Source organism: Salminus brasiliensis, chromosome 3 (assembly GCF_030463535.1).
Source record: "Salminus brasiliensis chromosome 3, fSalBra1.hap2, whole genome shotgun sequence".
Lineage (NCBI taxonomy): Eukaryota > Metazoa > Chordata > Actinopteri > Characiformes > Bryconidae > Salminus > Salminus brasiliensis.
This window is the reverse complement of record NC_132880.1, coordinates 13,408,186-13,435,761: the sequence shown is the minus strand read 5'-3', so window position 1 is coordinate 13,435,761 and position 27,576 is coordinate 13,408,186. Positions and strand designations below refer to the sequence as shown.

At 40.6% G+C, this 27,576-nt stretch overlaps 3 protein-coding genes and 1 non-coding gene across 6 annotated transcripts; 2 read left to right on the top strand and 2 right to left on the bottom strand.

Annotated features, from left to right (window-relative positions):
• The first annotated feature begins 417 nt into the window (after positions 1–417).
• Positions 418–10,528, top strand: znf687b (zinc finger protein 687b). Of its 2 annotated transcripts, none has more exons than XM_072675574.1 (10): positions 418–483; positions 1,802–4,124; positions 4,347–4,645; positions 4,801–4,985; positions 5,458–5,634; positions 6,075–6,237; positions 6,551–6,886; positions 7,036–7,148; positions 7,496–7,598; positions 7,713–10,528. In XM_072675574.1, exons 2-10 carry the CDS (start codon positions 1,823–1,825, stop codon positions 8,295–8,297), a joined length of 4,263 nt encoding a protein of 1,420 aa, XP_072531675.1. In that variant the 5' UTR covers positions 418–483; positions 1,802–1,822; the 3' UTR covers positions 8,298–10,528. The 2 variants fall into 2 exon arrangements, with proteins under 2 accessions (XP_072531675.1, XP_072531676.1); XM_072675575.1 differs by having other exon boundaries at positions 7,080–7,148; positions 7,713–7,797.
• On the top strand, positions 6,322–6,460 carry LOC140552639 (small nucleolar RNA SNORA13). The gene has a single exon (XR_011979556.1). It is a non-coding gene; the product is annotated as a small nucleolar RNA SNORA13 (small nucleolar RNA).
• Positions 10,529–12,913: 2,385 nt separating the features above from the next.
• Positions 12,914–18,008, bottom strand: aqp10b (aquaporin 10b). The gene is made up of 6 exons (XM_072674662.1): positions 17,922–18,008; positions 16,972–17,098; positions 16,002–16,139; positions 15,768–15,886; positions 14,541–14,758; positions 12,914–13,112 (listed from the first exon to the last, which is right to left on the bottom strand). Exons 1-6 carry the CDS (start codon positions 18,006–18,008, stop codon positions 12,914–12,916), a joined length of 888 nt encoding a protein of 295 aa, XP_072530763.1.
• A 5,373-nt stretch (positions 18,009–23,381) lies between these two features.
• On the bottom strand, positions 23,382–27,543 carry hax1 (HCLS1 associated protein X-1). 2 transcript variants are annotated; one of them, XM_072674659.1, is made up of 7 exons: positions 27,399–27,543; positions 26,667–26,902; positions 25,579–25,796; positions 25,288–25,348; positions 25,083–25,204; positions 24,503–24,620; positions 23,382–23,638 (listed from the first exon to the last, which is right to left on the bottom strand). In XM_072674659.1, the coding sequence occupies exons 1-7, from the start codon at positions 27,467–27,469 to the stop codon at positions 23,562–23,564; spliced, it is 903 nt and encodes a 300-aa protein (XP_072530760.1). In that variant the 5' UTR covers positions 27,470–27,543; the 3' UTR covers positions 23,382–23,561. The 2 variants fall into 2 exon arrangements, with proteins under 2 accessions (XP_072530760.1, XP_072530762.1); XM_072674661.1 differs by having other exon boundaries at positions 26,667–26,899.
• Between the last annotated feature and the right edge of the window lie 33 nt (positions 27,544–27,576).

Sequence of the window (27,576 nt, the reverse complement as noted above, 5' to 3'; positions counted from 1 at the left end):
ACATATACAGTTGTTTCATTAAATTCACAGATTAATACATTTTTTTTTTATGTTACGTAATTGTCCAAACATCTAAACGACAGCATAACTGCAAACTAGGAGCAACAGCAAACTAACTCAGCGTTAATCAGCTGACCTCCCTTGGCATGGCCTGCACACAATTACAACCAAAGCACAGCATCCAGGGCACACCGAGTGCGAGATCCTGGAAGGGAACAAAAATCCGATTCATAAGCAGCAAAGGAACAAATCAGTTATTAGCCGTAGATTATTGTGTATTACAGAAATATTGAATGGTATTTAAAACTACAGTACTTAAATAATTTTAATGTAAACCAAATGAGATATATAGGTTGGTTGCTTGCTCGTATTGTTTTTCATAGCGCGTTGCGGTTATCTGTCTGGACCTGGCCGTTGTCGACTGGTGACGGGAAGTTAAGGCGCTTCAGCTGGAGCGAGGATAGTCGGGAATCTCCAAATCAGGTAAACAAGTAATTGTTTGCGCACGGAAATGTTCACAAGACACGGTTTCTCATGTCAGATTTCCGATCCAAGTGTTACTTGGCACGTTTTAAAATCCATATGAATGACATTTGTACAAACGGTAACGTTGCATTAACATATAGTGGCCTTCGTTTAAATGACCCCTCGCTATCTCGGTGGCCAGAGAGCTCCGCCGTCATGGAGGAATAGGGAGCCTGAAATAAACTTTAGCCAGCTAGCTAGCAAGCAAGCTAGCTAGCTAGCTAGCTACGTAACCGCTGGACGCCTGTGTGCTTTAATTATTTAGCTAGCTAGCTAGATAACAGATTGACTGTTGTGTGATGTTATGGACAGACATAACGACGTTATTTACTATAAACCAGTATTGGTTTGACTATAGCTAGCTAGTGCAATATCCGCAACATCTAGGGTAGCTAGCTAGCTACATCTTGATATGGTTCACAATTAGCTTTCAAGCCGAGCCAGATGGCTAGTGCTAGCTAGCTAGCAAGCGTTGGTGTAGCCAGACCAGCTAGCTGATGCGGTAGTTAGCTAGCTAGCTAATGTTAGCCAGTGGTCTGGCTCGATTGAATGTGCGGCTCGGTCGGTTCTAAGGATTGCTAGTCGAGTGGTTGTTTAATTTGGGCCATTTCCCACTTGTTTATTAGCTATATAGTTAGCTACCTGTCACTAGACTAGCTAGCAAGCTTGCTAGGAAGGTGGCTAACGTTGGTTGAAATATGCATATAGCTATTACTAGCCAGCTCTTTTTTTTTCCCCTTGGCTAGCTGCTTTGTGTTTTAACGGAGCGAGGCTAGCTGCTTGCTTGGCTCTTGACAACTTGCAACGGTGTAGCTAGCTAGCTACTTTACTAGCTAGCTAGAATGAATGATGATGGCGTGGGCACTTTAATGCGTGTTGACATTTGATAACCGCGTTACATTAACGTGCCGGTATCGATGTGGACCGCCTCAGTGGTCGTGGTCAGATACTAAGCTACCCAACAAAGCCACAAAATGCCTAAACAAACACGTGCTGATCATTCAATAGGTTATAGTCAGTGTTTGCAGTCTTGCGCATTCATTTTCACAGACCTGCACACCGGCTTATGTGTAGCATCTGTATGCAGTTTTGTACAAACAGCTTGTTTGAGTTTGACAAAATGTTACACAGTGATTACAAGTCTATGCATTGATTATAATCGCTTTGTTAACATGACCGGGCACATCCTGTGTAGATATGTTGCACATTTCACCAACAGTTTGTTTGTTTTGCACCCCAGATCTCTAACAAATGTTTATTTTTTTTTTAACTACAGGGTTGAGTCCACTGTCCCGGCATGGGGGACATGAAGACCCCCGATTTTGATGACTTGCTGGCAGCGTTCGATATTCCTGATATTGATGCCAAAGAGGCTATTCAGTCGGCCCCTGAAGAGGTGGAGGGGCACCAGGGTTCAAGCAGTGGCTCTCTCTCCAAGTCAGGAGAGAGTGGAGGAGGTTCAACCCTTAGAGCCCCCAGCCCAGCCACTGATTCACAGAGTGATCCCTCTATTGTAAGTGTAATTGTGAAGAACCGAGTGCGTACAGAAGCATTAGAGGGTGGCGATGTACCATTGTCAGAACCACTTAACCATAATGGATTTGTCTCCTCAAGTGGACCAGCTCATCTTTCTCAGTCCCGAAGCCAGCCGAATGGGGAACAGTGGCCACTTTGTGCTTCAAAAGTGACTTCAGAACCTGCTGGGTCAGTGCTTGGATCTACTAACACATCTAAACAGAGCAGCAACATATTTAATAAGTTGAAGCCTTTGATGGCACAGGGAGCTGGAGACCCTGTTGGAAGGGCCAGGAAAATGCAGCTTTTGCAGCAGCAGCAGCATATGCAGCAGGAAACCGGTTTAGATGGAGTTGACAAGGCAAAAGCTGCTGTTATTCCTGGTAGCACAAGTGGAGCAGCATCCCCCTTTTTCCCCCCTCCCAAACCTTACCTCCCAACTCCCACCACGGTCCCTTCTTCATCACCCTCATCATCATCTCCTTCTGTTGGATCCCGTGTTTTAGGGGCTGTTGCCTCTTCACCACTCGCTACAAGTTTGACAGAACCATTTAATGGAAACCCACACCATGGTTCATCTGGATACAGGCGTGTGGACTCAGATGAGGAAGATTCTGATCCTGATTCTGGGGGTTCATTAGTTATCCAAGAAAGTCCAGGTTCTCCCACTTCCCCAAAGCGCTCACGCAGACTCCGATCTCCTGCTGAGAGTTCAGAGTCCCCATCACTCCCACATTCAGCACCCATTTCCTCTGCCACTTACCCCAAACCAGGGGACGTCCCATTGGCCTCACCGGCATCCCCTCAAACACAACAGAATTGGATTTCCTCACCTGCTCAGACAGGGACTGGAAAGAGCCCACCTCCAGAAGAGCGAAACCCTGAGCATGTCATTGAGGAGCGTGACTCGCCAGAAAGTCCAGAGCCTGAGATCCCCAAAGCTACGGTTACAACACCTGCAGCTTCCAAGAAATCTTCCAGCCCAGCGGTTGCTGCTGCTTCTCCACCTACAGGCCTCCGTGAGCCAAAGGAGGAAGAAGAGGAAATGGAGGTGGCCAAAGGAGCACATGAAGATAGTGGAGATGAGGCTAATTTAGGAGGCCAAGACAATGGACAAAAAGAGGAAGAAAAGATGGATGTAGAAGATGAAAGCAGTTCTACCCAGTCCCCAGCAACACCTAATGTCAGTGCGCCCAACACTAGTGTAGGCACTGTTGCTGGTGTTGTATCCTCCAGGCCTCTTAAAGTCCGCATTAAGACCATCAAGACCCCCACAGGAAGCATCACACGAACGGTTACCCGTGTAGCAGGAAAAGGCGCTGCAGGGGCAGGCAAAGGCACAGACGCTGCAAAGGTTCAACCAGGAGGTCGAGCGGGCCCTGCTAAAGCCCGAAAAACTGAGCCCACAACTGGTCGAATTGTGAAAGGTTCCAACCTACCCGTGTCCACGTTGGAGGCAAGCAGTGCCATGATTGCAGCAGCAAGCAAAGCTCAAAATAAAATTGCTGTCTCTTCTGACAAGACAAAGGTTTCTGCCACAGCCGTCAGCATCACGAAAGCTGCAAACTTGCCTGTGACACCTACTGTAAGCGGCATCAGCGTGCGTGCCACCACAGGGAGAGCCACCAATGGAGCTGCTCCTAATGTCCATGTACCTTGCAAGCCAGCCTCAATTGTCAACAGCACAGGAGCTGTTATTTCTCGCAGCCAGTCAAGCCTGGTGGAAGCTTTCAACAAGATCCTCAACAGCAAGAACCTGCTGCCCAGTTACCGTCCAGACCTCTCTACCCCACCTCCACCAGAGTGGGGTCTTCCCATGCCACCTACAGGCTATCGCTGCCTGGAGTGTGGCGATTCCTTTGCTCTGGAGCGAAGTCTGGCACGTCATTATGACCGGCGTTCTTTAAGAATTGAAGTTACTTGTAATCACTGTGCAAAGCGCCTGGCTTTCTTTAATAAGTGCAGTCTGTTGCTACATGCTCGAGAGCATAAAGAGAGAGGACTTGTTATGCAGTGTTCGCATCTGGTCATGAGACCAGTTACTGTGGAACAGATGATTGGCCAGCAGGACACCACTCCCATTGGTATTACTTTAATTACTTTACATATAAATCTGTTGTTTTAAAGCACAGGCTCCCAACCTTGGTCCAGGAGAATTAACTTATCATACTTTCTTCAGGACCAGGATTGGGAATAACTGCTATAAAGCATAAATAATTAGTATATTTATTAAATATAAACACAAGATCAGATGTTGGCTTGTATTTAAATTCTTTCTCTTTTTTTTTTCTATATCACTTTTCTAGGTATGCTCTCGCCCTCACTCTCTTCTCCACAACTTTCATCTCCCTCTAACCAATCTGGCGCCCTGTCTGCTTCCACCTCTAGTCCACTAAAGGATTCCCCCACTCAAGGCCCGCCACCTTCCCAGCCCAGCCCGGCTCGCCGCGGGCCCCAGAGTCCACATGCCCTAATGCCTCTTCCCTGCAAGAAGGGCGAAGTCTTGCAATACCACAATTTCAAATGCCCTGAATGTCAGGTCCAGTTTTCAGGCAAGGCAGAGCTTGTGGCACACTTCCAGCAAATCAGAGCTACACCTAATTCAGTAAGTAGTAGTAAGTTCTCTGAAAAAAAGTGGATGTTCCCAATAATCACAGTTAATGACAGTTATTTTTCTATTACGCACTTTTGTGAAAGTTAAATGAGCAGTGGTATGTGAAAGTCTGATGTTTATTTTTATGCCTTCTGTTTTTCTGTCAGACCTGTATGATTTGCTCTCCTCCAATGATGCTCCCTAATGGGTGCAGTGTGTCGGCTCATCAGCGGATCCATAAACACCGGGCTCCGCATGTATGTCCAGAGTGTGGGGGCATTGCTCGTCAAGCCAGTTTTCAAACTCATTTGGAGGAGGCCTGTCTGCACTTCGCAAGACGCATTGGCTACAGGTCTTATTACTATTTTAGAAACTATTTTATAACGTGTATCATGTAGGACACCTCTGGTCCCTAAATATGAACCCTTACAATATTTTCACATCTACCTTGTTTGTCACAGACCGTTTCCTTAGTTTTTTTGACAGTTTGGAATATATCCATGATTTTTTTGAAGGACCACACTTGAGCTGTTTGGTATTCAGGTAAGGAGTTACCTGAATACCAAACAGCTCAAGTGTGGTCCTTCAAAAAATCATGGGTCTCCATTAAGGATAAATGGGAACACCTTGTTTTTGCAGCATTAGCCAAGTATAATTTTATATATACATAAACCTGTAAAATCTTGCAAACAAACTAGGTGTGAAAAAGCCTTAGATGAAGAGAAACCGGTTATTTACGTTTCGGTTTGTTCTATGATTGTAAAATGCTCATCAAAAGTTTCAAGCATAGTTTCAAGTCTCAAACATGTTTGTCTCTTTCACAGATGCTCCAGTTGTCAAGTGGTGTTCGGTGGTCTGAACTCCATCAAGTCGCATATTCAGACTGCTCATTGTGAGGTGTTCCACAAGTGCCCCAATTGCCCAATGGCCTTTAAGTCTGCCTCCAGTGCCCAGGCTCACATCAGCTCCCAGCACCCTACTCTCACGGCAGCACAGGCCAAGTATGAGCTAGGAAATGTGCACAACACATTTTCAGACATGTACATTTGTGAACTTAGTGTTATTAATCTTATTAATCAAACAGTGCTGTCACACTTGAATATGAATATATTCATTCAGAGTTCAGAAGAATTGTGCAGGATATTGCTACAAAAGCACTGGCAGTTAAAATAGATCAGCCCTGCACTTGAAGTGGTCAGCAGCATTTTTCTAGCAGGTTTTGTAGGTTGGGATAGTATGTTTGTTGGCATTATGTACTGTTTGGAACAAATATACTGTTTGTTTCTTGGCTTGGACTATGCTATATTTTGTGGTTAGGTTGTTTATTTATTTTATGTTCTTCTCATAGGTACATTTTGTTTTGAAAAAACAATCTTCTAGCAGAGTTTCAGAAATGCACCTAATTTCTAATCTAATTTCTTTCTCAATTTGTTTCTTTCAGGATGATTTACAAGTGTGTAATGTGTGACACAGTCTTTACCCAGAAACCATTGCTATATATGCATTTTGACACTCACCTGGCTAAGCAGAAAGTCCATGTGTTCAAATGTCCAGACTGCACCAAACTGTATGCTCAGAAGGGTTCCATGATGGAACATATTAAGGTTAGATTCATTTCATCTTTAAAATGATTGCACACAGATATTATGGTACAACACCTGTAAAGCTATTCACCTTTTTAAAAATATTGCCTTTAAGTGTTGCCCATTCTTTGCATTTCTCTCAAAAGAATGTGGTGTCAGCAAAGGCATACAGTAAATTCTTGGTTTGGCCTTTACTGGGTAGCTTCAGTGCTACCTTACGCAAAGCTCTGTACCAAGCACATGGTTCATTTCAGACTTAATTGTGTGTCAAACACTGCGCAAGCCATGTCAAGCTCATCTTTAACTGGTCTTGTTCCACTTGCTTCCTGCCCAGACTGCCCATAGAGGCCTGTCGGGCAAAGCAGAAGCTCCACCTGCTACCTCATCCCCCGCCACAGCCTCTAATGCTAACCCAAGCTCAAGAAGCAAACAGTCAGGAGTAACTGTTGGCTTTGAGGAGTGTGCCCAGGGACAAGGGGAGGAAGAGGAGAAGGAGGAAGAAAGGGAGGAGAGAGAAGAGGAGGACGATGAGGATGACGACAATGAGGAAGAAGAGGAGCAACCCAGTTCTCCAGAGAACGAAAGCATGGAGTGGAGGTGCAAAGAGTGCAAGACACGTTACGCTGACCGAGAGGATTACGTCGATCACATGAAGAAGGAGCATGGCACGGTAGATACACACACTGCTTCAAAACAAAAAAAATGGGAAGAGAGTTTAATAAATTTTTGGGTCCATGATAAAGTACAATAATTGGATGTGTGTGTTTATATAAAATACAAGTATGTAGTGATGTATAACTAACTCTCTGATACTTGTAGTCAATGAAGAAATTTCCATGCCGGATGTGTGAGCGTTCTTTTAGCTCTGCCAACAGCCTGCGCCGCCATGTCCGTGTCGTTCACGAAGGTGTCAAGAGAGTGTTTCATTGCCAGTGAGTAAAACCTTTGTCAGCACTGCTTTAACATCTTCATGCTGTACACTGATATGCACTAGAAATATGAGAAAATCTTAAGTCTTCATTTCTCATTCCAACTATTCATCATGAGTTGATTACACAAACGAACCCAAAGTAAATGACCAATTTGAACATAATGGCAAGTTTTGTTTTCAAACAGTTTATTAACCTAGTAGTAATGTGTTTACAATGCCACTCTTTAGTTGAGAGGGTTGTTTCACTGGGACACATTAAAGATCTTGACCTCTTCACTAAAGCTTACAGCAACCTCAGAAGTACAAAAAAAGGGTTGCTTCCTCAAATACATTTTCTTTCTTTTTCAGATACTGTTCAGAGGGCAAGCGAACATTCAGCAGTCAGTTGATCCTGGAGAAACACATCCGAGTTAGACATGGCATCCGAGCTAGACAGCCTGCAGACAGACAGGTTGGAAAAGCCTTTTGAATGTTGTGATGTACGCAGCCCAAATAAATAATTAAATTTTGCATGCCTTCTCATAATGTTCTTGTGTTTTTAAATATCTGCAATATTTGTTTTCAGAATGCCCCAAACACAAGGAAGCGCTCGGCTCCAGCTGACGGGGCAGGCAGTTCATCAGAGGTTGACTATGAGGGTGACGCTTCTGCTGCAGGTGGGGCTGACACAACTGACACTGGAGGTGAGGACACTCTGAGTCCAGTGAAAAGAACGCGGGTATCTGAGAACCGGCCTGCAGAGGAAGAAGCGGACGATGGCACATTCCGCTGCGCGCCTTGTGGCTTCAGCACGCAGGACTGGGAGGAGTTTCAGCGGCACATTCCCAGTCACTGTGATTCCGAATCTGCCTCCCTGCAGTGCCTGCAGTGTGGAGCTTGCTTTACTTCAGCCGGCTCCCTGAGTCGCCACCGCTTCATCACGCACCGCTTACGCCAGGACCACCAAGACAGCCGCGGTGGGAGCACATCACCAGGCATATCGCCACATGATGGGTCACCTTCATCACCCAAAGCAGGAGACGAGGGGGAGGGGGGCATGAGCTGCAGAGTGTGCGGCCGGCGCTTTGATAAAGCTTCGGACCTCAACACGCACTTTCGCACCCATGGAATGGCGTTCATAACAGCACATAAGACAGACAAGCCCCTGTAAGGTGAGGGGAAAGTAGTCATTAGGAACTGTGGGTGAGAGGTGGCACACACCTGCAATGAAGAGAAAAAAAAAGTTGCTGCTAGATGAACAGCTCTTTGTACCTTTTCACTTGCTGACCACTCCACTCAGTGGAATAGGTGGAGTTATACTTATGGGAGGATGAGTAGTAGAAGTTGTCTCTGTAATGTCCAGCTTCTCTTTGTGTCTGCATTTGTTCTACAAAGATTTGCATGTGTCACACCTAAGAAAGAACCTCACTCGAAGCAAACCACTACTACCCAAATAAGAATTTTGTGTCGTAGCTTTAATGCATGCAATAAATATGCTGATGTGGGTACGTTATGAAATTGGTATAAACAGTAAAATCTAATAAATACAACAAATTTGATCCGTTACATGCGACATAGAAAGCCAGTGATGAAATTCCCATTTTGAGTGGTCTAATGAGATTCGGATCATTTCTTTACAAATATTTAAACTTCGATTCTGAATGGGTGGAAGAAGTATTTCTGTTCTTGAATAAAGGTAGCTGTTCTCTTGGTAAAGTGCAGCTTAATTATAAGTACTAATTAAATATTTTATCTATATTAAGTATAACTTGGTTATTATAGATCTTGCATAATACCAATTTCACTAACATGTTCAAATAAGCTCGTTGCCAACACTTTATTTAGACAGTACTCCTTTTTTTAAGATTTGTAGATAATTATTTTTTTTAACGAAATATCTATTCATATCTATTGGATGCTACATGCCATTAACCCAAACCTCACTCTATTCCTGTTCTCAACCCTAACCCCAATCCTGGTCTTACTCTGCACTTAACACTTATGAGAATCACAGTTTAGCAATTAGAACACATCTGTACATAGTCTATAGTTGGCTAGTGTACTATGCAAATAAGGTGAGGCCAGTTCTTATGTAGACCTGCGCGGCTGCAGACATGGACAAATCGTGTTCATGAAAGGAATCATATAATGCAGAGTGTTTTAACTTGTTGATATTCACAAACAGGAGCAGTTGTACTTTTACCAAGAGTATTTCTACCTTTTCCTCAAGCACAGAGGTTTTGTACTTCATCCTCCTCTGCAGGGCTCTGTTCATTGTTTTGTGTCTAAAAGCAATATTCAGACCTCTACTAATTTCTTACATGTAATTTGTCTTTCATGTTTGATTATAGTGGCTAATGTTCACGCAAGCTAGGCTTCTGGACCAGGGACTACATTCACGACCCATAAAGAGGCATTCACTACTCACAGATCAGTTGTCACAGTTAGAGCTGCTCATTTTCAGCCGAGGGCCACTGTTCCCAAACTGGAGCTGGAGTTCACAGAGCATTAAAGCAAAAATAAGGGTGCTAGTGAAGGTTTTTCCTCTTTGTATAAAACACTGACTTTTAATAATAATAATGATATTGTATCAACATTGTACTATTGATATTTATTTATATGAATCATTCGTACTGATTGTGAGTCATTTGATAACTTTCTGAACGTGGAAATGAAAAGGCGACAGATGTGGATGTGTTCATGTCAAATGATTGACCTAATATAAGAGTAATATGGATTTATCAAGAACAGAACTCGTATGTGGGTGAAAAGGTTTGTGAACGGAAAATGATTTTCAAATTCAAAAGGTCAGCATTGAAGACATGTCAACCATTGAAACCACTTGTGACTGGATTTTGTCACAATGGCCTAAGTAAGATGTGTATAAATGCAGTACATTTAATGGCTTGCTCTGGTTGTTTTGTTAGAAAACGTGAACAAGTTTAGTCTTTTTGTATTTGTATTTTTCTTTTCCTTAGCCAATTTCAGATATCAATAACGTGAAAGTATCGTTTCTGGGTGAGGAGCCTGATGTATTTTTTATGAATTTGTTCTAATTAAAAAAGGAGACATTTAAGTGTGATGGATTGCTGATGCATTTTATTAAATACAAATAAGGTTTGTTTGTTTGTTTTTTTTTCTTTGATAGTAGTCTTTTCTATCAAAAGTGTCTGTGCTCGTTACAAACCACATTTCTTAAAAATGCGATATGAACAATATTGTGGTCATGTGAGTCATCTGTGTGTGAATGTGTCTAAGCTTAAAGTCACATGCTGTATGTCATTTTACATAAGAAAAAAAAACGATATCCAACATTCTGTGAAGAACTTTGCCTGCTTCACTGCCGTACACTTTGTGTCAGTTCTACTTTGTTTCTGAATAAAATGGCAAATTGTTACAGTACAGCTACTGGCCCTTTTTCATACCTGCCATATGGACTAATGACAAATACACTGAATATCAATTTTCAACCACTCAGGTACTCACCCTAATTCACCCACATTTCATAGAATAAACAAGTAGATTTTATTGATTTCCATTAGTGTATCGGTTTCATTACAGTATTTGTTGATCTAGTAACAATCCATTCCTGTTATTGAGTGCTGGGTAAGAATGTAAACATTGATTCTGTAATAACTGGTGTCTTGTTCCTATTTCCAAACTTGTTATTTTTAGTGTTTCTGGGTCTGTATTGCACATCTTTAACAAAACACACAACAAACGATTTTAGCCTAAATGCTATTAGCAATACATTATTTCAGGACATTACATAAATATAATTCTGGTTACACAGCTGTATGCTGTTCTCATGAGCGTTATCCTGCCCGCGTCACTAGAATTACATAGAGATGCTTAGTCTTAGGCACTGTATCACTCCTGCAGGGGACAGCACCTTTATCCTCAAGCACTGGCTCCTTACTCCATTCCCTTACCCATATATTGCAAAGTAGACTCTACAATGCTGTGTATGCTCTGACACACTTGGTTGTGAGATCCATTAGGTTTAGATTGTTTAGATGCATCGGATTGGGGCAAGCCGGCTGTACCAAACATAAAGAGTCTACTGGATTATGAGAACATGTGCAGTGCTGCACAACATGGCATGCTGCTAACTGCACTATGTACCTATGGTGCAAACTGCATAACGCTGCATATGTGTGTAACATCCTGGAGCATTACTCAATTGCGTCAGCCCACATGCTTCTTTTACTGTCAGGTTCTGTGACAGGTTCTGTATCTCTCAGTGCAGAAATGCAGGTAAGGGAGTCTTTTAGGGGTGGTGCAAAGCACAAATTCCACTTTCTGACTGTTGGGGGAGCCTAGGAGCAAGAAATGTCAATTCTGTCACAATGCTGCTTTAAGAGGAGTTCCCCTATTATTAAAGCTATTCTTTTATAAAATTAGGAGGGTGAACGTGTTGGCATTTCACCACTGATCGCAGTTAAACTCTGCGTGTGCTAGAGAAGTGCAGCTTGTTATATGTTGCCACTCAATAAATCTGCGTTAGTTGGTGATGCCATGAGTGAGACCACCAAACACATTTTTTCTTGCATTGATCTCCAAAATGTCTCTCTGTCATTATCACCACAATCCCACTTAACGATAAAAGGGACACCCCATATTTAAGTATTTATGAGGTCAATAGCTTGGACTATTTATGGCTAATTGATGATAGTAAGGAGGCGGAACACACAGGTCCACATATTGGCGAATGGATCCTGATTAGTGCAATGTACTATGCTAGTGGCCAGAGCATTGCTAGTGCTAGGGGAGAGTTACAAAGGGGTGAGTTAATGGGCAGTCCCAAATTGGGAAAAAAAAGAGGAACTATTTGTTTATTTCACAGAAAGATGTGCCACATTTATGGGTATAAGATGGATTTAGTGTGGGATGGGTTTTGTTACCGATTGTAATTCTGTAATTTATTGATTCTCCTATTAGACTGGTCTCAGAAATCACAATACACAATACAATACACAAAATGTTTCTTTGGTACTCTTTTCCTTGTTTTTATGTTTGTACTGGATTTGAAATGTATTTGTTCTTTTATTATTGTACATTATTTATCTCCCTCTAACTCACTATACACTAGAGGGCCTCCTTCCCTCTACTCATTCAACACATATACAGCAATGTATCTTGCAAACAGATATGTTATATCAGGATGTTAATTAGAGTACTACATTGTTCCTTCTTCTGTATCATCACCACCATCTCCATACTTGCCTACACAATGAAGCTCAATAATAGACAAGGAATACATGATAATGATATTTCATGACAAATGGTACCTAAAATAATAATTGAATATTGAAAGTACTGATTTTCCGTAAAGAACATGCCTCAAAACATCTGCATCTCTACTCAGGATAATCTCTCTATTTATGTTAAGATGTAATTCATGACTTTTTTTGCATTAACATGTAACCTCAAAAAACAATATTATCATAAAGAGCTTCTACAAATACAGTAAACCCACTGACAAAATATCAAAACATCTCAAATCAAAGGCCTTGATGAATGATCCCAGGTTCGTTTTTAAGATGATGAGTTGATCCCAAAGGGCTACAACCATGACCTGAGTACTTGACCCAACCTGCAGTGTCGTGTTTCCCCATGAAAATAACCCACTGCTCCCTCCCACAGTCTAACAAAATGTTCCAGAACACAGATACTACAGATGCTAAAAGTTCATGAGTTGGATGTGTGGGAGCAGGGAAAACACCAAAATGTTCATGGGAAACCTGCACATTAAGACATGCCATGTCCTGCCACCTCCAGGATTCTTTACAATGCCACTTCTTGCCATGCTTTGGTGATATCGATTGGTTTTTCTGATACTTGCTGTACAACTTCCATGTTTGTTGCCTTGGTAGTCTCTGGCTCAGGGTGGTGCACACCAATCACCAACTCGTAAATCAATGAGCCAACAAGGCCACCGAAACAAGTGGCCACCAGGGGCACCCACCACCATCCACCTCCAGCCCTGCCACAGAGAGAGAGAGAGAGAGAGAGAAAGAGAGAGAGAGCTTTTCCATTTTTCTTTAATACCATTTATAAACATATGTCCTATACTGTGTGTTACAATAGTGTGATGTAGTATGTTACACTGTAAACATACATTCCCCAGTCCATGTATGGAACTGTTTAGAATTCATTCTTTTTGTGTAAAGTAAAGTAAAAAAACAAAAACAAAACAAAAACAAAACTGTACTGCAAGCTACCTACAGCCCCACTGTGCTACCCCAAGACACATACAGTGCCATTGAAAAGTATTCCACCCCCTTAATTACCACAATAAATGAAACCTGTGAAAATGAAGACCTAATTCTAAGGTAATGATAAAGTTATAAATATGTGCAAGATAAGAAAAGTAAATGTAATGTATAGTACTGCTGGATCAAATGTGAAGAAATAAGCTGCATCATACTACCCAGACACCACCTGAACTAGGCTGTCACAAGAAGGCCAAAAATCATTTTGATCGAGTTACAGATTTACATGCTTGGGACTAAAGGGAAGTTCACCAGTCTACGAAAGCAAGACATCTGCATACAACTGGCCTGTATGGCAGCTTTTTGGCCAAAATATAAAACACAATGTATGGCACAAACCTGACACTAGCTATTTCTTAATAAACACTATCCTTATACATGAGTTATAAGTTTACCTGAGTGAGAATTGTCCAGCTTGTTAAAACTGAAGGATAGATGGATGGTGCAGAATGCAGGGAGATATTACAAGATAATCTGCTTCAGTCTGCTAAAAAAACAAAAGCTTGAGAGAAACCTCACCGTCTCTACAGGAGAGTGATCCCAAGCACACGGCCAAAGCAACACAGCAGTGGCTGAGCAACAAAAATGTGAATGTTCTGCAATGGCCATGTCAAAGTCTAGATCTCAATCCAGTGAGAGATATGGCACAATTTAAAAACTGTGGCCTACAAGCATCAACCTGAACAGATCTGCTGGAAGGAATGAGTGAAAAATATTCCCAAAGAGTGCAACACTGGTTCAGGCTTACTCAAACAGCATACAGCTGTTATTGCAGCAAAGTGTGGATCTACCAAATTCAAGTCTGGTCAAGTTGAATAATTATGCAAGCAGCATTTCCAGCTTTCGATCTAGTCTATTTTTCAGTCATTGAGTGGTTATGGTATTTAATCACATTTAATCACATATTGTTTTACAGTAAAATAATATCTGTAACAGCATGCTTCTCTGATTGATCTCTGATTGTCTGTTGACATTTATGAGGGGACCTCAGTAGAAAATATACAGCAAAAATGTAGGATACTGGACCTACAAGTTAAATTATCACACATTAAGATAAAGAAAAATTTTGTCATCTACAGTTTTTTTTTTCAAATATGAGGTTGTGTCTGAGAGAGAGTGTACATATATGTTAGACTAACCTGAAAACCTCATCACCCCAGCCAGCAATGCAGGTGAACACTCTAGGCCCGAGGTCTCGCGCAGGGTTGATGGCGTAGCCACTGTTAGAGCCCATTGAAATACCAATTACCATGACGACTGCTCCCACCAGCACAGGTTCCAGACCACGAGGGGCTGGTGTGTTGCGTACATCGCCCAGCGCCAGAACACACACCAGCAGGGCCGCTGTGCCAATTACCTGAGGAGCATGCCCATTGTAAGTAAACTGTTAAAGATATGGCAGTTGCTAGACACTGAGGAAATATAATATTGTGAGACAAAATGTAATAAAAGTTATAAAGAGCTTTTTAACAACAACAATCAATGTATAGTAACTGCATGGACTCTATAGTTAAAGGAAACTGACTGGATGTTAGTCTATTATGAACTTCATTCATTTATTTTCACCATGTTTTTTTTGTTGTTGTTGCCACAAAGTATTTTTGAACAGTTATTATGTTGCTGGTGTACTTTACATTGTTAGCAAATGAACAATGAACAATAATGCATACAGTTCATTGTAAAACTATAACAATATGTATGCCTTTCGTATGTTACATTTGCCATTATCATTACCATTATCATACATTTGCCCCTTAACACTGAAAACCTTGGAGTAAAGCAACAAAAGGGAAAAAAACATAAAGCCCCTTGGAGTAATAGGGCAATACATTTATTTTCATATTTTTATTACTTTATTTTTTTTAGGTTTTAGTATTCAAATAAAAATAAAAAAGACCTGGTTGGGATGCCACTCTCCCCAGCACAAGACCAAAGCAACAGCAGTAATGGTTAAACAATATTCTATAATGGTCATATTACAGCCTAAAGTTGTTAATTGGACTTTGACGCTGAAACATTAAGGATCATAAAATTACTGCCTGGAACAACCTGTTCCAGTGTCATTTTTAATCCAGACAAATCTCAAATTTAAAAGGAAAATATATTATAAAATTGTGTCAGATCTTACGGGGCAAGAATCATCAACATCATTATATAATTTTACAGAAAATGAAAACAGAACATAAAGTAGAAGAATAATTACAAAAACACAATGCTAGAAGGTCTCATTTGATTGTAAAAAAACAAAAAACAAAAATTGATGAATGGTGGTTTTTAGGCATCTCTATTAAAGGACTTGTGAATCATATGTATCAAAATGACAGATGATCAGAAATATGATTTGGAAAAGATTCTGTTTACCTTACCTGATCTACTACTCCTCCCCATAGACTCAGATATTCTGCCGGATAAGTAGAGAATATACCTGCTGTGGCAGTGGCACCACTCACTGTAAGGTACCCCCCACTGTAGTGAAATATGGCATCTAAACAAGAAACACACACACAGCTTAAAATAACGTCAGTACTTCAAAACTACTGTTCATTATCACTCACCTCAAGTTCTATATAACACAGCCTAGCATTGGTCATTTCCCTCACCATAATACTGCAGAGCAACAGTGGCCGCAGCCAGGAAACCCCCGAAAACCTGCGAGAACACATAGAACGGAAGCCGGGCCCAAGGGAACCTACCCAGGAAACACAGACTTAAGGACACAGCTGGGTTCAGGTGAGCTCCTACAACAAAACAACATCAGAAACATGTGAAGTGAAACACACAGGAACGTACAGAGGAACTTCACTAAAGTGAGAGTTTAGGTACCGTATACAGTGGTGCTGACAGGGGCCCTAAAAAGGTATTAATTGAGTATTTTAGCAGAACTGTTACAGTTGTAATATTTTTTTTCATGGGGCCCAAAATCCCTGACAGCACCATAGACTGTATCAAAATCCTACTCAAGTAAACACATGGAGCCAAAAATTTTATATATTATATATACAATTATACATCATATAATTGAGTGAAAATCTAAATCTAAACATATTTCAGTATATAAAAGTAAAAAGTAAATAGTTTAACAATTTTAACAGTTTTTTTTTTTATAAATGTATTTATTTATTTATGGTAATCACCAGGCAAGGTTCACCAGGTTAACCTTTTTCCAGCAGCACTGTGTGTGATGCATTGACAAAATGAGACCACTAACCCGAGTCCGTTTACATAGTGTAGCATTAGCATTAGCCAGCCAATTTTACACTGATACAAGTTTGGGGGAAAATCACACAGGAACATCTGGTAAGTACATGCAGTGTATTTGGAAACGTAATTAAATAATTCAGGAAAAATGCAAATAGGCCTTTTCATTTTTAATAAATCTTGAGTAAAATCTAAAGCTAAATACATAATACCTACATACAGTAACAAAGTACAGTTACTAATTGTATTCTACCCTTATTATACTGTATACAGTGTATTCATTATTCAACCTATTCATTTATCAACCAATGAATCCCTCTATTTCGGTCTATCTGCCAAATACCAACTTTTCCACTAAACACAGGGTCCTACCTGATACTCCTTTCGACACATAGATTCCAAATGTAGTGCCGAGTGCAAATCCAAGATTGATTGACAGGTATTCTCCCTTAGTGTTCTCTGAAGTTGTCACCTGAGCCACCGAGCCACAGCCAAACAGCTGCAGTGAGAAGGCACAAGTTTATTCAGTTATCTTTTGCTCAACAAGTGAGGTGTGATAGTACAAGATTCAGTAGTTTGGGGTCAATAAACTGAGAATAAGGCCCCTTACAACATCTCCTAACTATTTCACTGTATTCGTGAGGGCATTAAAAAAAAGGAGCATTATAGATCAGCAGTGTTTCACATTTAATGCACATGAGCAGTGTGTAAGTATTAATATTAGAGTTTTCTTCATGTTTGGTTGGTTTGGCTCTTAAGCAGAGAAACAGTAGAGGCGTAACACATTTCCCAGTTGGATCCTCTTGTGCCTACCTGAAGTTTCTGACAACTGTTTCCCTAAACAGACTGACATTATGCCAGATCCTTTTAAATAAAGGGATCCATAGAGCTTGAAATCTTAAAACTATAAGACTGTCTACCACCAGTTGCTGACCTAACCAATGTATTTAATTCTTCAATCAGTTATCTTATGGAAACCTGATATCTGGTTTGTATTGAAAATATGAACATTAATTTGTATTAACATAGACATGACACTGTGGTGGTAATCATTAATCTACTACTGTGATTTACAGGCTGAAAACCTTTTCTATTACCCTCTTTACCCCCACCGTGCTTGAAAGTTCAAAGTCTTCAACCCTGCAAGCAAGTCTCTCAACTAAGACAGGTACGTTCTAGGAATCAACCCCAAAGTAGATTCTGTTTTTACAAAAATTACAAATTGCATATGTGCCTTGAAGTCAAGAAGACTAGGATACTGCCTTACATTTACTGCTAAGACATTTAGGACTGTATAGGATGAATGAGGACTATAGACCTACTATTATAATGTACACTCCAAGAAACTCAGCAAAGCATTCTTTGACCAGACGGTTCCTGATGTGGCATCTCTTCAGCAATCGGTCCATTCCGTTGTCGTCGGGCTTGATGCTTCTTAAAAATTCCCTACAGTTGATTGAAATGAGCACTGGTGCATTCACCACAACAAACAGACCACAGATAGCCTGAAACAAGCTCAATCAGCACTTACTAACTGACCATAGAGCAAACAGCCTTTCTTAGGTTCACCAGCTCTGAAGATCCGTACACATTCAAGACTCTCGTTGTTGTGCCAAAAGCATGAATTGCATTTGTATGTAAGAGAGAAGAGAGAGAGAGAGAGAGAGAGAGAGAGAGAGAGAGAGAGAGAGAGAGAGAAAATGCAGCTTACAAAGAAGATTGCTCCTGACAGCCATTTGGTGCCATAAAACGATCAGTGCCAGGGCTACGTTTTGCATTCTGTCTAAGGAGCACCGCAGATGAACCCCTGATAACAGATAATAAAATACGTGGAATCCAAATGAAGCATAAAAGAGCAAAGAAATATGCAAACACACATAGTTTCATATAATGTATGTTGCTTATCAGTGAGAGAATCTGGGTGTGTGCATGTTCTGTGAAATGTTTGATGTAGCTTAGATAAAATAATACTGAACTTCGCTAAAGGTGATACCCTGACTGTCAGTGCCTTATAGCTGGGCATCACCAAAACACCCGCTTGAATTTCAGTGTGTACCATGTTAAACCTCGGTTCTGTGCTTTGCCAGAGTTATCCAGTAAATAACACTGCTAATATACACAATGTCATACTTTTTACTGCCAGAATCTCAGTAGCCACAAATACCTAATGGCTAAACTGAGTACTGATACCAACGGATATGAGCTCATTATACTTTTATTTATACTTTGTGTCCTCTTGACATCTAATTAGCTCTAATTCATTGGTGCTATGGCCACAATTCAAGTCTTGCATAGCCACTGTTGATGGAGGCTACTTTACAGCACAACAGCAAAGTCCCATCCAACATTTTAGCAAGCTGTTTTTGGCAAAATAGCTAAATCCAGAGTGTGTCAATTATCATTCACAAATATCACTGTATTTACTTTGTTTGTGGGAAACGTCATAGTAGACTTTTTTGTCACTGCCATCCCCTCCGTTTAATTAGCTATAAGACCATTAACCAGTCAAATTGTAAACTCACCATCATGAATGTGTATTTTTATTGTTGATGCAAAACAGAAAGATAAATAGTATAGGTAAAACAGGTTGCACATACAACTGAATGCATAGCACATCTATTTCTATTTAAGCATTCATGGAAATCCAAATTAATAAAAAAAATAATACAATTTAATGGCAGATGCAAATGAGCTGTTCCATTTTAATTGTTTCTAATTAAGATATTAGTCAAATGAATGCTGCATTTTAAAATGAACAAGAACTTAAACTCTAGCATTTTAAACAACACGGTGCCTTATGTGTTTATGTGGCTCTTTTCCACATTTCTTTCTATTGGTATAATCTGTGAATCTCTGGCTCTTCAGAGGTCTGTCTCATGCTCTGGTAAATGACAATGTATACAAATCAGGTAAGTGTTGGGGTCACAACAATAGGCACCCGAAGTAGTTACAGTAGTCACAGCTCCTGCAGATACAGTTGTGGTTGGACGTTACATACACTGAGTGGGCTGGGTTCTGAAATCAAACAAATTCTCTATTCATTCTCATATCATTTGGTTAAATGCCTCTTAGCATATTGCACCATGGACAGATACTTTTGATAGCCATCAACAAGCTTCTGGCAGAATTCTGGAGTTCAGTTTTTTGGTTTTCTGGTCCGGACCCACATATTTTCTATAAGGTTGAGGTCAGGACTTTGGGATGGCCATTCCTTGCTTTGTCCACTCCACCACACCCTTGATGGTTTGTGTAGCAAAACACCTTTTTGCCAATTATTCTTTCAAAAGTCATTAAAAAGGAGTATTACTTACTTTTTTTTAGCTTGCACGGTGGATGTTTGTTCAATGTCCTCAAATGGGATATGTAAACATCCAACCACAACAGTAAGGAAATAAATCAAATGGGGAAATCATATGAGGAAAAACAATTTATGATACGTGAACACAAATATTGCTTGTTTTCTTTCCTTGGTACTCACTTACTCATGTGAGTACATCAGAGCCCCACTCAGTCATGGAAGTGACTTCCATTGATACTAAAACTTTCCAATCTGCCAAACAATCTTATCTGTGATTAGTCAAGGGCAACAAACTTCGTCACTATTGTTGAACTGTATCAATGTTTTCACTAACATAATAACCCCCCCCCCCACACACACACACACACACACTGAAAATATATTCACATGAAGGAGATCTCATAGAACAATGTGGTGTAGTGCTTGTTAGGTTTTTAGCTTGTTAGGAAGTTAGTTTACTTTCTATTTATTAGCTATTTTTACTATTTATTTATTTCCTGGATGCAACTTGGACAATCAGGCACAAAAAAAGCATGCAATGCATTATTTTTGCATTTGTCAAGCAAATCTTTCAAATAAGGGACATAAAGGGCCGGGTAAAAGACCACAGAAATTGTCAGGAATTATAAAGAAAAACCCAGATTTAAATAAGAAAACCTGCCCAGAATCCAGCATTTAAACAAGTAACGAACACTTAAACTCACATTCCCTGTTCTCCATAAATCCACTTAATAGGCCTGACCTGATAAAAGACTGACCGTTGGGCTCCCCTGCCCTCCCTTACCTGTGTTAGACCAGCTGCCACCCACCAGACTGACCATTCAGGCTCTCCTGCCACCCGTGTCAGACTAGCTGCCCACCCTCCTGCCACTGCTGCCTGCCTAAAGACTATGGTAAAATATACATGGACTCTTGGACAATTTGCCACTGTTATTATTATTATTATTATTATTATTATTACCACCATTAACCATCAATGCTATTACCATCTATACCATGATTACATTAGTTGTTAGTTAGTTGTATTTTGCACACCTGAGCAGCAGAACAGTCTTGGTGGTGGTAGGGTGACTTATCAATAATATATAGTTCTAACCACAGGAGGATGGGCCCCTTCTGAGTCTTGGTTTGTCCCAAGGTGGCCCTTTAATCAAATATACAATCATTGTCCTGTGATCTGTCTATAATTTGGTAAATGACACTATATGAAAAAGTATTGGGGCCTATAACTGCCCGCACCAGTGCAACAAGAGGCACCCAGAGCCAGTAGTTATAGAACCTGTAGATAAGGAAATCAATCAAATGAGGAAATAAAACAGAAAGAAAGAAAGAAAACAAGCAAGTTATGATCTGTGCTGTCAAATTATGGACAGAATGCAAAGCATAAACAAAAACATTGTGTCTTTCTTTTCCTTGGCTCCACTAGCTTGCTCACATGAGTAGTCTCCCAGTGTCCCGTCCAGTCATGGGAGTCTAAAGATCTGGAGGTCCTGGAAGATCCTTGAACTGTTACGCTGGTCATCCTCCAGTGGGAGGAAGCACATCAAGACCATGCCTGTACAAACTGTGAAGTAAGATGATACAACATATCTAGTAAAATGCTGTGAAACCTCTGGCTCAAACAGCATTACCCTCTTCTCTACTAGAGTTTTACTTGAAAGCAAGTAGGTGAGTGTTTTTACTTTACTTGCAGACATTGTAGAGTATTAGACATGTACACTATTTTAGGCTCATAAGTCTTGACACTCAATGAGTTGCCTGGCCATCTGGGGGTATAAAGGAGTGCCTTACCTGAAAACTGTGAATAATAGGAGCTGACTTTACCTATTTTATCCCTTTACCTATGTTATGTTGTCAGCACTCAAACCTACCTATTTCAGGAAAAGAAAACTCTAAAATGTCAAATTGGTTATATATATATATATATATAACCAATTTGACGTTTGACATATATATATATATATATATATATATATATATATGTTAATACAAATACTGGCCATACCAAGGAAGATAAGGAAGTCTGTGGCTAATTAGAACATTAAGAGCAGTTGTTTTTCCTTTAAATAGTACAATAACTGTAGAAAGTTTAAATACTAATTAAAATAATACAGAAACACTAAATAGGTAAGACATGTAACTTCTGTTATGCTATTTGTAACTAAGATGTGTATGCTTTGCTTTTCAATTATTCAATTATTTATACATTTTGTAGGAATAATCAGTTTCCATATGTCAAAGGACCTTTAAGCGTCTTAAAGTCTCTTAAATGTGAAAGAAAATTAGCAGAGGGGAAGTCTTCTGGCATGTACTGTATAGAACAGCAATGTGTACGCTGTACTGAGGAGAGGTTACAAGCATGTAACGTAGAAACACTATATGGACAAAAAACATTGGGACACCAGATTTTTATTGTTTCTTCTAAAGGGTATTAAAAAAGAGTTCATCTTGCTATTGTTGGAGTTACTGCCTCTACCAATTGTTAGATTTTGAAACATTACTCGATTCATCCCAAAAATATTGGATGAAGCACCAACCATCACTTCAGAGAACACCATTCTACTGCTCCACAGCTAAATGCTGAGGTCTTTATAGCCCTCTAGCCCACACCTGTCATTAGACATGGTGCCAATAGGTTCATGTTCAGGGCTTGCTGCCCTGTAGTTTATACACCTGTGGGCCGAACCCACTTGTTCAGTTGCTGTTCTGCTTAACACATCAAAAGTGTCTTGTTAACATAAACAGCATTCCCCAAACAATCACCAACGTTGGAATAGTCATTGTGACACAGCCGAAGAGCTTTTGCATATTTATAGAGCATCAATTTGTATACCAACACGGAGTGTTTAGCATGCAGGTTGTCTCCAATCGCTCCCACCAATCCCCCCCAAAGTAAGTAGCCCTCAGTACATCTTAACCTGCATGGGAGCTCCACAGCCAAACATCTGGGCAAAAGTAAATTAAACCCCCGAATGACTGGCCTTCACTTTCACTGTAAACACAAATACAATGAGTTATTTTTGTCTATTAAGGAAATACTGGTCAGCTTCCTTTATAAGTTGTCAACATTTGTATCTAGTCTTGCTACACTGTATGCTCAGATAACTATATTCAATTTGATGTTCCAGTAGTACGATCTGAATATGGCAGCAGTGCTTTGTCTAAGTGGAACGATCCATTGAAATAATTGTTCTCCCAGACAGATTTTGAGTTAAATGATAAAGATTTGTATCTCTATTGCAGCTTTGATTAAAGTTTTCTACGTATGTTTATCTGTCATTGCTTTTATACTTCTTTACTTATTGTCCTTTCAGTTGTGGTGTGCTGATTATTGGTCATGGCCCAATTGCAAAAGACATTTCTAGTCTCAGAGTTACTATTCTGGTTAAACAAACATGAAATTCCAGCCCAATATACCAGTGTTTCATTTTTTAAATAGCGTATTTATTTATACAAAGATTCAAAACTACCGAAACAAGAGACATTTGTATACTGTTGCTTTTATTTCTGTTCTCGGAATTAAGCCTATATACAGTTCAACCCAAAATCGCGCTTACAAATAATTTATCAATTTGGAAACAGCATCTAATAAAAGTATATTAATATACTGAGGAAAATGTACATAACATGAATTTGTGGCAGTGCCAGCCAGTCTTCTGTCCATTCATTCTTTGAAGCCCCCAAAGAACCTTTTGAACATCGACGACTCATCCTGCATGTCTGAGAAAAGTTTAGAGCCACCTGTGAAGAGAATTGTAAAACAGTATGAATAAATAAAGTGATTTTTATATAGGGTGATTCATAAAACAGAAGATAATGGCAATGCTTTCACACATACACCTCTCAAATCTCTTCTATTTGCTGTCTGTGTGAAGTTTTTTTTTTTAAGGCTCTCTGGGCCTGGGCCTTTTACCTGCTTTAACACACCCACCTAACTAACTCGCTACATAACATTTACATTTACGGCATTTAGCAGATGCTCTTATCCAGAGCGACTTACAAAGTGCTTTGCTATTTACCCAAGAAAAGCCTTAGCTAGTTAGAATAGACTAATAATTCAAAAGATACCTTCTAAGCTTAGACATTGCCAAACACAATACAATAAGGCAACCATAGAACTATTCGTCCATGTACTCTCTGAAGAGGTGGGTCTGCAGTCTGCGTTTGAAGACAGCGAGCGACTCGGCCGTTCGGACACCCAACATGCTTTGGTGCCAGGACAGAAAAGAGCCTGGACGCTTGTCTTCCGCGGATTTTAAGGGATGGCGGATCGAGCCGAGCCGTACTTGAAGCTCGAAGGGCTCTTGGTGCGGATCGGCTTTTGACCATTGCCATTAGGTATGGAGGGGCTGGTCCGTTCTTGGCTTTGTAGGCCAGCGTCAGGGTTTTAAATCTGATGCGGGCAGCTACAGGAAGCCAGTGGAGAGAACGCAGCAGTGGAGTGACATGGCGAAATTTGGGACATAAAAAGCCCATTGGGACATAACAAGCCCTTCCCAAATTGTGTTATGAAAGAAAAACACTGAAATGTGTAGAGCAAGTTGAGAAACATGTGTAATCACTAAGGAGTGGCTGTCAGTTTAAAAGAAAAGAGGGATAGCTGACCTGGTATGAGTGGACCAGGCTGGTCCTGTGGACCCTCTTGGACACCTGGTCCTGATCGCGTCACTGTGGTCTCCTCATTCCCTTGGCCATCCCTGACTGTGCGTCTCTCTTCTACAGACTACACACAATATATGAATGCATACAATTTAACACCATCAAATAATCCCCTTAGACAAACATGAGGCTCAATGGCTTCTTTTCTGAAAGTTGGTAATGCATCCCTTTGCTGTAACACCACCAGTTCTTTTAAGTAAGGTTTACTCTTTTGACAGGCCCATTTTAGTTCACTCCTCCATAAATTGTGAGCACATTTCACACGTGAGCTCATGTTAGCCTATGTAAACATTTAGCCTACTGCCAATGGGCATCCTGGAATATGGGACTGTTGTCTATTTCGATTCATTATAAATTTGATATCAATTAATTATACATTTTATACCAGCTATGTATTATTTTAAGTTTTATTCATATACATCTACAGATATGGAGTGTTTCAAGATACTATACTATGTCAAGTACATACAAAATAATAGAACAGCAGCACAAGTGTAATGTCCACGGAATGTACAGGATCACTCACCCCATCTGGTTTTACCACTTTGGTAACTGTGACCGACTTAAAGTATGATCTTGTTTTTGGGTGTGAGGGAGCTGGAGTAAGAATCTGGTCCAGCCCACCAGAAGACACTTGTGAATCTAGATCTGGAGGCAGGGTCAAGAAGGAAAAGCAGAGTCAGTCTTGCAGAAAGAAAGAAAAACAAACAAACAAACAAAACCAAACACACCTCCATCCTCTTTCTTTTCTTCATCCATCCATCTTGGTCCATCACTCCAAATGTCCTTAAACTAAAATCATAATAAATCCAAATCAGTTTACCAGTTTGTCTACCTTGTAGTCACTCTGCATGAACTCCTCCCCTTTTACAATTAACAGTAGGGGCCCTCCAAGCTTTAGGATATCCTTTTAGGTTAATGTTTATGACACACTTGTTTTTAGCTATAACCTAGCTCCACAAGATGGAGTTCTTGGACGTTTATGAGTCTAACGATCCGGTGCTGACCAGAAGAGAATGTACCTTGGAGAATGGAGACCAGAAGAACGGGCTCCTTGGGATGCTCGGGGTGTCTGACAATGAAGAATTCCCATCTTCTGGACCTACAGAAGGGGGACTGCAGGGGGGATTGTCTGGGGCTTTTAACATAAAATCTCGGAGAGTTTTCTCATTTCCTTCTACACCTGCTCTTCTCTGGTCCTCTGCTCCTTCCTGAGATGGAGCCTGAATACTGGGAAAACCTAAAGGGGGGGAAAGGAAAAAAAAAAAAAAAAAAAAAAAAATGGACAGACTTTAAAACATTGGTGTGTAGATTTTAAATGCATTTACTCAGTCAATTGTGAAACTTAAAAAAAAAAAAAAAAAAGAATAAGAATATTGCCAACATATCAACACTTACTACAACTGCGCTAATCTGCTGCATCATGTCTTTATAGAAAACAAAAACTTAAATAAATGGAACTCCATGGCTACTCATGGCTCAAGTTTTAGCATCTGTGCAACAGTCAAAATGTTGCCTTCTACTCTCAGTTAAATTAAAAAAATGTACAGTGTGTGAAAATTGAGGGGTTGTTCTATGCCTGTCAGTATAATGAAATTGCACAGAACATCTACAAACAGGAGCGCCGTGTTGGAGTGGGCAACGGAAAATGGACAGGCTGGTTTGAGCTGACAGAAATGCTACAGTAAGCAATCAGCTTATCCACTCTTTAAAACTGTGATCAGAAGAAAAGCATCTCAGAGTGCACAGTTGAGGCAGACAGGCTACATATCAGGTTCCTATTGGGTCAGCCAAGAACAGAAAAGAAAGTTTAAGACTGTAAAAAATAAATAAATAAATAAATAAAAATAAAAATTATATATATATATATTGCTTGACAATTTGGCAGCAACAGCAAATCACATCTTAGTCAAGCTTTGAATGATTTTCAATCTATTAACAGAAACTGAATGAATTGCGCATGTTTTTCAACATAACCAGCAGATGGCGCAGGTCTACACTCCCCCTCACCGCAGGGGAACCGTGGACGAACAGATTTCTGCCACAAAAGTTAAAAAAAAAAAAATAATAATAAATAAAAAAAATATATAAATATCTTTATATTGCGCACCTTGATCAACACGACCCAGGCTGTCCAAGATCTCCTCCATTTCCCTGAACATCTGCCCGAACACGGGCGGCTCGTGGATGCGCATTCCGTTGGGTCCTAAACTGAAACCGAACCGGAATGCCTCGTCTAACAGCTCCTTTTCCCCCGAGCGATCAAAGCCGTCATAATAGAAAACAGCATCCTCATCATCGTCGTCGTCCTCGTCGTGTGTCATGCCATCGAAGAAGGGCTCCCTGCTAAAATAAGCTCGTTAACCTCAGTTCAAAAACAGACCTACGTGAAAAGGGAATTAGCTAGAACGATCGCGAACACCCAGCCCACATAGACGGGGAGCAGACTGGCACTTGTGGAGAGCCAGTCAGCCATAAACCCATAAACCAGTGACTACAGAAGTAAGCCTAGTTAGTGTGGTGTTATTACTGCTGCCATCATCTAGCTAGCTGGCTATTAGCTAGCTGGCTAGTTGAGTAAACAGACTGTGGTGTAAACACAACGCAGGTTGTGTCGTTGGTGAAAATTTAGCTCCTCGATTTATGAGATTAGTTTCGCTGTCTAAAAAGTTCCTGTGAAGTTAAAAGTTTTGGTTATGTTGCGGTCGTTAGAACGCCAGAGAACTTTCTTTTTCCTCGTAGACGACTGCGCTGACAAGGCTGACACTGGCTTTCATCATGCAGCCTTCAACTGCATGACTTTCTCCTACATGTAGCGAGCAACGCAAACCACGCGACCCACCGTCGGCCATCTCCACGATAGTGGCCCCCGGGCAGCCCGAAAAATCCGCGGAAGAGGTCAAATACGCTCATTTAAGTCTTCAATGCTGCGAAGGACACAGAGACAGCCATAACCAGCTCGGAGTGAATGACTCGAGTCACGTGACTTGTGGGGCCAATGACGTAACGAAGCGTCAGCA

Coding starts and splice junctions, on each gene's coding strand:
- aqp10b (XM_072674662.1), bottom strand. CDS start 18,008: ATGGACCGATTGCTGAAGAGATGCCACATCAGGAACCGTCTGGTCAAA. Junction 16,140..16,971: donor TGTGTCGAAAGGAGTATCAG/GTAGGACCCTGT, acceptor GTTTTGTTGTAG/GAGCTCACCTGAACCCAGCT. Junction 15,887..16,001: donor TGTTGCTCTGCAGTATTATG/GTGAGGGAAATG, acceptor TTTCTTGTTTAG/ATGCCATATTTCACTACAGT.
- znf687b (XM_072675574.1), top strand. CDS start 1,823: ATGGGGGACATGAAGACCCCCGATTTTGATGACTTGCTGGCAGCGTTC. Junction 4,986..5,457: donor GCAAGACGCATTGGCTACAG/GTCTTATTACTA, acceptor TCTCTTTCACAG/ATGCTCCAGTTGTCAAGTGG. Junction 7,149..7,495: donor AAGAGAGTGTTTCATTGCCA/GTGAGTAAAACC, acceptor TTTCTTTTTCAG/ATACTGTTCAGAGGGCAAGC.
- hax1 (XM_072674659.1), bottom strand. CDS start 27,469: ATGAGCGTATTTGACCTCTTCCGCGGATTTTTCGGGCTGCCCGGGGGC. Junction 25,797..26,666: donor CCTGGGTCGTGTTGATCAAG/GTGCGCAATATA, acceptor CCCCCCCTTTAG/GTTTTCCCAGTATTCAGGCT. Junction 24,621..25,082: donor AAGTGGTAAAACCAGATGGG/GTGAGTGATCCT, acceptor TATTGTGTGTAG/TCTGTAGAAGAGAGACGCAC.